General features: G+C 40.6%; 1 protein-coding gene across 2 annotated transcripts in view; it reads left to right on the top strand.

Moving 5' to 3' along the window:
• The first annotated feature begins 360 nt into the window (after positions 1-360).
• LOC110038342 (F-box protein At3g54460) overlaps positions 361-10,606 on the top strand; it is a 17,925-nt gene continuing 7,679 nt past the window's right edge. For both annotated transcript variants that reach the window (XM_020743146.1, XM_020743145.1), the window contains exons 1-2: positions 361-1,061; positions 7,927-10,557. In XM_020743146.1, coding sequence (XP_020598805.1) covers positions 568-1,061; positions 7,927-10,557 — 3,125 coding nt within the window. In that variant the 5' untranslated portion in view covers positions 361-567. The remainder of the gene's footprint in view (positions 1,062-7,926; positions 10,558-10,606) is intronic.

The raw sequence follows: 10,606 nt of genomic DNA, 5'->3' as shown, positions 1-10,606 counted from the left end.
GCATTTTACATCCCTTGCGAACCAAGTCCTGGGAGAAAATTTGCGTACGTAAGACGTACACAGCGCTGCGTACATAATAGAGGTTATTTTCGTGTTATATCGATATTATATTCATGTTATATCTTCTGTAACCTCTATGTAACTTTTATTTAACATATATATATGTATATATATGTATATATATGTATATCTATGTATATATATGTATACATACATATACATATGTATACATATGTATATATATGTATATATGTGAAAATAAAAGGTGAAACTTATTTGTAAGTTCAAATATATTACAAATAAGTTATATGCAGTTAAATCGAGGTTAATAGGATATAATAGGGATTATGTCAGCGCTGGTTAGTCTTCCGTAAATTTTTCTGAAGTCCTGCCGTCTCCTTCTACTCTTCGCCGGCTCCTTCTATCTCTCTCTCTCTCAGCCCTGGGTAATTTCTTCGATTTGCTTCTCATTGTAACGGCAACATTCGCTTCGTTTCTTCGATGGCATCAAAACCCTAATTTATCCGAACCTCAAAACCCTAGTCCACTATCATAACCGCCACTGCCATGGCGGACAGCGAGCTCGATGATTCCATTAGCGGTTACAAGCTTTGTGGATTCCTTCGCGTTGTTCTTGCAGTTGCCCAACAGTCGCGAGCCCTACCTTCCTGTGTTCCTTGCTCCCTTTTTGCTGATGGCTCCAATGTCGGATTCAGAACCTACGACGGCATCTTGCTGTTTCCTGTTTCCGAAGTTAATGCACCTCAAGAGATGGGGCGGGAGGAGAGCTCTGCATGGAATGTTGGCGGCTGCACTGGAGCGGGATTGAAGAGGAAGCGACGGGGGTTGGGAGGGTGCAGGAGCATCGTTCATCTGCTGCAAATGCTCACTGCGAAGAAGTGCGTGAATATCCAAGCGAGGGTTCTGAAGGTTTCGTCACGGGAATTTGGCGATGCGAGAGCGTTGATATTGGTGGATGTTTATTTGCCTATTGATGTTTGGAGCGGGTGGCAGTTCCCTAAGTCGGGTGCTTTAGCTGCTTCCTTGTTCAAGCATGTGAGGTGTGTCCTATTTCTGGTTTCATGTTGCTTTCTAGTGGAAAATGAAAATCATTCACTCGGTATTTGCGTTGTAGACTCTAGTGACTTTTACCCGTTTCCTTCAATTCTGGAGTGATGCTCTTGTTGCTTCTACCTTGGTTGCATATTTATGCAGGTTTGGGTTGTGGTTTTATAGCAAAATTTTGAACTTTTATTGGATCTCTATTATTATTATTCAATCGAAACCCTGCAAGAAGAAGAAGGAAAGTTGTTTTTGCGGTGGGGTGGTGGGGGTGGGGTGCATGGTGTTGGGGGTGGCGGGTTGGTGGGGGTTGGGTGTGTGTGTGTGTGCTATGGCACATGGCATGTGGATAGAATTACAGTCAATGCTAATTTTATTGAACTATAAATTTAATGCATTAAGATCCATGCATTCAAATTTTTTGATTTATATACAATATTATCCTCAATTTCAGCTTTCTTCTTGATGTGTGTTGGAAGGTCCACGACAACAGAATTATTATTTAGCATCTCAGCATTATACTAGACTTCAACATATACTTATGTAATTAAAGAGAAGTAAGCAGAGGGTGACACCTTGATTTTATGTGGATAAACTCTGAAAGTGAAAAAAATAATGGGGCCTAGTCCAGTTAAAATAATCTAATATAAATTGTAAGTGTGCATGTCCACTCTTCTTCTGAATTAGAGAAGATGAAATTACATAGTTGATCATTGTAAGTATACATTAGTGTTCATCAATACAAGCTGTAGTCTGACTTTGATGAATGTAGTTCTCGATGATAGTAGACCGCAAGGGCTATAGATGATTGCTATGAAGGAAGTAGTCCGCCATGAATGTTTTAGACGGTGTTTGTAGCACTAGCTTGTCGTATAAGCTTTCCTTAAAGACCATGGTAGTAGTCAGCCATCTAGACTGTAGATGGCTGCTTTAGGTGTTTCGTTTGGCTACATATATCGTTGTAGGAAGATGCAGGGACTGTGAGCCACTTAGGTCGTAGTTGGTGACATGGACCGTAGTGGTGAGCTGCAATGACATCCGTAGACTGCAGGGGTCCAAGTTGGGAATTGCATTAATTGTGATTCACATGGTTTGTAGTTGGTCACGTAGGTCATGGTGGTGAGCTGTGACGACATTCGTATATCAGTGGGGCCTGAGTCGGGAGCTACACTAGTTGTGAATCATATAGGTTATAGTTAGTTACGTAGGTCATAATAGTGAGTTATGATGACGTTCATAGGTTATGAAGGCGAAGTTGGGAGCTGCATGAGCTATGAATCATGTAGGCTGTAGTTGTTCATGTAGGTCATAGCAGTGAGCTGTGATGATGTCCATAGGCTGTGGGGGCCGGAGTTGGAAGTTGCATGAGTTGTGAACCACATAAACCGTAATTTCTCATGTAGGTCATAATGATGAGTTGTGATGTCGTCCGTAGGCCGTGGGGGCCAGAGTCAGAAGCTACATAACCTGTGGATCACGTAGGCCGTAGTGGTGAGTTGCGATGATGTACGGAGATTGCAGGAGCCGGAGTCGGGAGCTGTACGAAAAGAGCTTTAAGAGTTCGGAGAAAGACATCGTCTTTGGGGTATATTATTATGCCATACTTTGGGAGTGTCGTTGTATTGTAATTAGGGAGATTTATTACTTTGTAATATATGTCAGGATTCTACAATGCACGTTCTGACTTCACAAGTAGCTTCACTGGAAGGAGTAGGCGAAGACCGATGATTGTTGACATCAGCCGACGACGGCGGTGGCTGCCTGAGTTGGCAAGATGTTGTCGTTGTCAAAGGTGGCGGAGGCCGGAGTTACCAGAGGTGGTGCAACCAGAGTTGGCGGGAGGCAGCAACGACAGGAGTTTGTGGGAGGCAGCAGCGGCCAGAGTTGGCCGGATGGTAGCGGAGGCCAGAGTTGGCTTGGTGGCATTGATCGACGACTGCAGGAGCAGAGACTAGCCATCTGCCGACGACGGTTGACAGAAGTTGGTGACTGTAGGTGCAGGAGGCATGCGGTGGGCGGCAGTGGTATGAAGCGACGACAGTGGTCGCAGGCGATGGAGGCTCTTGCAAAGGGTCTAGCTCTGCTTCTCATGAGGGGGTTAGGGTTTATTTATAGAGTTTATGTTGTGAATAAGGAAAGAATCCAATCCACGCTTCATTAGATGACAGAGATATCCCCTTGATCGAATAATGTTTGATTAACATTTTAGGGCATTAATCTTGTCAGAATTGTGCAATTTTGAGCTAATTGGATTTGTATTGTTGAGACGCTCGAGTTGACTGTAAACATGTCATATTCAAAATCTATTTAACTTTTCAATCATGCTTGGAAAGATTATAAAGTGTTTTAACAGCTTAATCTGTGCTTGATTTGACTTAGATTAGATCGATTTTGGTACCGTTGACTCCGTCTCATCGAGCTAGTCAATTTGATTTTAAGTTTGTTAAAATTGGAGTTCTCGGTGACTTTTAATGGAAGTTTGAATATTTCTTGTTCAATGAATTGTCTTGAGATCCGTGTCATGTCTCGAGATTCATGTTTAATGTTGAAAATTTATTGATAACGTATTTATTGCTCCTTATTTTAGGGCAAGCCCATCTTTGTCGTCCGAAAATATTAAAATAAGGAGCAATTTTATTTTCATGATATTATTGATGTAATACTAAAGATTTGGATGCTATGCATGTAAATATACAATTTTTGGTGTTAGTAATATAAATATATAAGAATTACATGGTATGTAAGTAATATTTCGGTCAAATCAAGTCCCCTTGAGATCGATTAAGCCCAAAATGAGGTATCAGAGATGCCTGTATTTTTCGAGACAGGGACGTAGGTCGCATTGATCGTATTTTTATTGGAAATATGATTGCAGCCTTACTCAAGAATGATATTTGTCAACTTGGTATTCGCTGCTTTTGAATTTGTTGTCCCTCAACGAGGTTGTTTTTCACACAAGTTTGTGAAGTAGCCCATGTAGTGAACTTTAAAGAGATTAGCTTCCTGATACGGTTGAGAAAGAACCCTAATATGGTGTGGGGGTGCTGAGAAAACGTTATTTGTGAACTTGTCCCTCAGTCTGAAGTGGTTCTCGAAGACGTGATGTCTAAATAAAATGTGGGATGACTATCTCGCTACAGTCGTGCATGAGACTTTAATGTAAACGAGTTTTCGAGGTTGCAGTGAAGGTTGCGCCTCAGTCTGAAAAATCTTCTATATATTTGATGTCTGAATGATTTGCGGGAAGACTGCCGACTACAATCATGCCCAACTCATTGAAATGAACGGCTTTTCAATACAATAAGATTGCCCCCCACATCGAAGGATGTTTCAGAGGTTCAGAGGTGTTTCTTTCGCCTGTTGTATGATGTATTTCATTGGGAGTTGAAGTAGGGGCTCAATGACTTAAATTTAAAGACAGTGTCGAACGAGACTTCATTTTCCACAGAGGACATCATATTGATGCGTGCTAGAAGGTTCGCGGCAGCAGAATAATTATTTAACATCTTAGCGTTGTACTAGACTCCAACACACACTCAGATAATAAAAGATAAGTATACAGAAGGATATATCTTGATTGTTACCTGAAAAACTCTGAAAGGAGGAAAAATCATGAGACCTAGCCCAGTTGAAATAATTCACTATGAATGATGAGTACGCAGGGTCGCTTTTCTTCTAAATTAAGGAAGATGGAGTTACAAAGTTGATTATTATAAATGTACAATAATGGTTCATGGATCATTGCCGTAGTCTGACTGTGATAATTGTAGTTCTTGATGACAGTAGACTGTAAGAGCCATAGTCGATTGCAATGGAGGTAGTGGTCCGTCATGATGTTGTAGACAATGGTCGTAGCGTCAGCTTGTTATATAGGTTATAGTTGAAGGACATGGTAGTAATTGACCATGTAGGCTGCATACGATTGCTTCAAAAGCGTCGTTTGGCCACAGAAGCCGTAGTAGGAAGCTATAGAAGCTGTGAGCCACGTAGGCCACAATTGGTCACGTGAGCCGTAATTGTGAGTTGCAATGGTGTCCATAGGCTGCAAATACCAGAGTCGGAAGTTGTACTAATTGTGAAACACGTAGGCCGTAATTGGTCACGTAGGCCGTAGTGGTAAGCTGTGACGACGTTTGTAGGCCACGAGGCCCAGATTCGGGAGCTACATGAGCTGTGGACCACGTAAGTTGTAGTTGGTCACTTAAGCCGTAGCGGTGAGTTATGATTATGTCCGTAGGACGCGACCGTCGGAGTTGGGAGTTGCATGAGCTGAGAACCATCTAAGTCATAGTTGCCACTTAGGACGTAGTGGTAAGCTTTGATTATGTCCGTAGACCGCGGGAGCTGAAGTTGGGAGCTGCACGAGCTTTGAATCACTTTGGTCATAATGGTGAGTTGTGATGGCGTTCGTAGGCCTCTAGTGTTGGAGTCGGGAGCTGCATGAGCTGTGGACTACGTAGGCACGTAATTGGTCACATAGGCTGTAGTGGTGAGTTGTGATAACGTTTGAAGGCTGCAGGGGCAGGAGTCGGGAGATGTATGAAGAGAGCTTTAAGAGTTCAAAGAAAGTCATCGTCTTTGGGGTATTTTATTACACCGTCTTCAGGAGATGTTGCTGCACCGTAAGTGGGTTGCATTGTTACTTTCTAATGTACACCGGAGTTTCGCAGTGTACATTGTAATTTCACAAGGGACTTCGCTGTAAGGAGCAAGTGGAGACCGATGATGGTTGATGGCGGCTGGCAGTGGCAGTTGCGACCGAAAGTGGCTGCGGCCGAAGTTGGTCGGAAATGACAATGACTAGAGTTAGCTGGAGGTTGGCAGAGACTGGAGTTGGTTGGAGGGCAGGGAGACTGGAGTTGGTTGGAGGGCGGGGAGACTGGAGTTGGTTGACCGGTGGCTAGCTGTGCTTGGCGGCTGAAGGTGCACGAAGCTGACGGTGAACAGTGGTGGCCAAAAGCGGCGGCAGCGGCCGGAGGCGGCGACAGCTCTTACCTAGGGCTTAGCTTCCTTTTCTTATGAGGGGGTAGGGCTCTATTTATGAAGTCCATATTGCAAATAAGGAAATTCATATCACTCTAAGACGACCTAGAGAGATCCCCTTGATCAAGCAGCTTTCAATAAACATTTTAGTGTTTTAATAATGTTAGAATTGAGCGATCTTGGGCTTGTTGGACTTTTCTTGCTGAGGCGCTTAATTTGATTGTAAGTATTTTATATTCATAATTCGTTTTACCTTTCAATTATGTGCAGGAAAGCTTCTAAAAGTGGGTTTACAGCTTGATCTGCTCTTGATTTGACTAAGATTGGATTGATTTTGTTACCGTTGGGTTCGTCTCGTAGAACCAGTCAATTTGACTGTAATTTTGCTGAAATTAGAGTTTTGGATGACTTTTTAATCGAAGTTTGAACATTTCTTGCAAAAAAATTGCCTCAAGATATCCATGTCATGCCTTGAGATTAGTGTTGGATGTTGGAAATTTATTGATGGCATATCAATTCTATATTTGTTGCACAATCTCTTTTTCGGGGTAAGCTTATTGTGGTTTTTATAAGCTAATTTCACTTCCCATTTGTCTGCTGCCTGGAGGTGTATTAAACGTGATCTTATAACCTTATTTTAAACCATGTTAAAGAAAAGTGGGCCTTTTCTTGGATAAAGCCTAGATCTCCTAGATCCTATTAAATGCAAGTTTTCCTTTCAATGTTGGAGGCCTGAATGGATATGACATTGAATAAGTGAGGGAGTTATAATCCACTAAGATCTTGCTAGTATAGTCTAGGAATATGAATGAGCTGTATTTTACTAGTAATGGAAGGATCATTGGTACATCTTTACTTGGAGAAAGCTTAGATCCTCGTCAATGCTAGTTCTCTTTCATTGCTGGAGGCCTAGGTGGTTGTGAGAACATTGAATGAAGTGAGCAAATTATAGTCAACTAATATTATGTATCTATACATGTGAGATAAGCTTATAGAGGCAGTAGATGCCCTGATTTGTGTCTTAATATCAGCATTGGGATAATTCTAAAGATTTAGGAGTGAATTGAAAAACAGTAACTTTAGTTTTTATGATCTCTAGTGGATGACTTGGGAGGGTTTCAGTTAGACCATTGTGAACAAGTGTTGTTTCAATGCATTAAGAAGATATTTAACCTAAAGAAATGTGGGGATATGAGCTATGCATCCTTGAGCGAAGCTATGCTGATTATCTTCAGCTATGTTATAAATTGATGCAACAAGGATTTAAGATCATAGAGAATTCAATAGAAAACATGGTTCTTGATGTTATTATGTATCCATGTTCATGTTTTAAACCCACATCTAGGATTGTTTTTACCAAGAAAACACACATTTTACTATTTTGAACCCTTAAAGCCCAACCTTGAATTCTTATGTAACAAGTAAATATATGCACTAGGATCATAAATTGCTTTCACATTTAACATTTTACTACTGCACATCCATGTTGCGTTGTTTCTTTGAAAATAGCTTTTAAGTAGATCTTATTGCATTTCAGATCCACAATGATTCTTGATAATATATAATCTCACATTGATCCAAAATTAGCCTACCAAATTTGGTGGATAGTTATCTGCATTATAATAGCTCTAATTTTAGCCAACCATATGTTTGGCCATGCCGCGTTTGCTAGTTTGGCTGTAGCTTGCCTTCAGAGAACTGCCCTTTTTAGTGACTTTTAGTGCATTTCTAAGACATGTGATTTTAGTGATTCATCGAGTCTACAATTAGAAACTAAATTTGATTTTTTTTTCCTTATTTTCCTCCTACAAGCATTTGATTATCTACGTTGTTTTGCTGATAAGCTTCCTACTGATAATAACTGCGACTTATTATTTACAGTTGCAATTGGGAAGCCAGAAGTCCATTGCTTTCCTCTAATCATAATAATCGGGATTATCCTGATGCAGATGATGAAGGCATTTGGAGTATATCTAATTGTCATGTTTTTGGTTGTGAAACACACAATGCATCTTCATCTGGTCGTAACCGGTCGTTTGATCTTCATGAGATTTTTAAGTGTTTGCCTAGTGCAGGGAGGGATAATATGATTCCCAATACTAGAATGGAACCTGAGAACACATCAGCACGTCCTGGAATCTGGGATCTTACTGATGATGTATTGTATAAGGTCTTGTCTTTACTTCATCCCATAGATGTTGTTAGGATTTCCGCTACTTGCCATCACTTGAGATGCTTGGCATCATCTATCACACCATGCATGAAGCTTAAGCTATTTCCACATCAAGAGGCAGCAGTTGAGTGGATGTTGGAACGTGAACGCAAACCTGAATTTATGTCTCATCCTCTTTACATGAGGTTTTCAACGGTAGATGGTTTTTTATTCTATATCAATGCTGTTTCAGGAGAAATATCAACTGGTGCAGCACCCACCATTAGTGATTTTCGGGGAGGATTGTTTTGTGATGAACCTGGACTTGGAAAAACTGTAACCGCACTTTCTCTTATTTTGAAAACACATGGTACATTGGCTGATCCACCTGATGGTGTAGATGTAAGATGGTGCATGCATAAATTGGACCGAAGATGTGGGTATTATGAACTTGGTTCTAATAACTTGACTACTACGTACCTCCAATCAGCATGGAAAAGATTCATTGATCGCAATTGTCAAAAAGGGAAGGATTGTTCAAGCAAGTTATCATCTGATCTTGGCTCCTCTGCAACCACAATGCCTCCTTCACTAAAGCAAGGTAGACCTTTACATTGTGAGATATCTATTGCATCAAAAGCTGCTTCAGTTATGAAGTTGAGTACCTCGTCATCTAGTACGTACTCGACACAACTAAAATGTGCTGCTAGATCAACTAGAAGTTTGAACCTTCTTAAAAGGGATCTTATGGACACATATCAAAAAAATGCTGATGTTGACCAAAACAAAAATGGTATGGATAATCTGATTAGCAGCATTGACATAAAAAATGTTACTAGAGTCCAGTCCATTACAGATCAAGATGCATTGTTAACAACATCTAACAAAAAACATAAGAGAGATAATATTCCTGATTCCGGTGAGACCTGGGTTCAGTGTGATGCTTGTAGAAAGTGGAGGAAACTCACAAATAGACAATATCTCGATACAAAAGCTGCATGGTTTTGTAGCATGAATATTGATCCATCCCATCAAAGTTGTGCTGTTCCTGAAGAATCTTGGGACTACAAAAGGAAAATTACATATTTACCTGGTTTTTATACCAAAGGAAACAAACCAGGGAAGGAAGAAAATATCTTATTTTTTACTAGTGTTTTAAATGACCATCTTATGTTACTTGATTCTAAAGCAAAGAAGGCTCTTACCTGGCTTGCTAATCTTTCCACATATCAACTATTAAAGATGGAAAATGTTGGCATAACATCTCCATTTGTAGACTATTCAACAGTTTTTGGCAAACAATCTTATTCGTACCATGCGATATTTCAAGCATTTGGTCTAGTGGCAAAACCTCACAGACAACAAACTAAGTGGTTTTATCCACGCACGCTTGAAAATTTGATCTTTGATTCCACTGCCCTTAAGACTGCTCTCACCAAACCTTTGGACTTATGCAGGCTTTATCTGTCTGGAGCAACATTGATTGTTGTTCCCGCAAATTTAGTTGAGCACTGGAAAACCCAAATTGAAAAGCATGTTTCTCCTGGTCAACTACATGTTTATGTCTGGAATGATAACAGTAAGCCAGGTGCTCACAATCTTGCATGGGATTATGATGTGGTTATAACAACTTTTAACCGATTTAGTTCTGAATGGAGCCCTCATAAGAAGAGCGTACTAATGCAAGTGCATTGGCTTAGGGTAATATTAGATGAAGGCCACACTCTTGGTTCAAGTCTCAGTTTAACAAACAAGTTTCAAATGTCCATCTCCTTGCATGCATCAAATCGTTGGATTTTAACTGGTACTCCAACTCCAAATACCCCAAGCAGCCAGGTGGCACAGTTACATCCCATGCTCAAATTTCTTCATGAAGAAGCCTATGGACTAGATCACAAATCATGGGAGGCTGCCATCCTTAGACCTTTTGAAGCATATATGGTGGAGGGACGTGCATGTTTGTTGCAGCTACTTAAAAGAATCATGATAAGTGCAAGAAAAATTGATTTGAAGAGTATTCCTCCTTGCATCAAGAAAGTAACATTTTTAGACTTCACTGCAGAGCATTCAAAGAGCTACAATGAACTTGTACTAACTGTCAGGCGCAATATTTTAATGGCTGACTGGAATGATCCTTCTCATGTTGAGTCACTCTTGAACCCTAAACAATGGAAGTTTCGTAGTAGCACGATAAAGAATGTCAGGCTCTCTTGTTGTGTGGCCGGTCATATTAAAGTAACTGATGCTGGCCAAGATATTCAGGAAACTATGGACATACTAGTGCAGCAAGGCTTAGATCCTTTTTCAGAGGACTATGTATTCATAAAGATCGCACTTCTGGATGGATGTAGCTGTTTCAGGTAATTTGAACATTTTGAATGCATTGTCTTACTTACACTGCATTCCTGC

The sequence above is a fragment of the Phalaenopsis equestris genome, unplaced genomic scaffold, assembly GCF_001263595.1.
Source record: "Phalaenopsis equestris unplaced genomic scaffold, ASM126359v1 Scaffold232585, whole genome shotgun sequence".
Classification (NCBI taxonomy): Eukaryota; Viridiplantae; Streptophyta; class Magnoliopsida; order Asparagales; family Orchidaceae; genus Phalaenopsis; species Phalaenopsis equestris.
The sequence above is the reverse complement of the archived record's forward strand: the minus strand, read 5'-3'. Positions and strand labels throughout refer to the sequence as shown.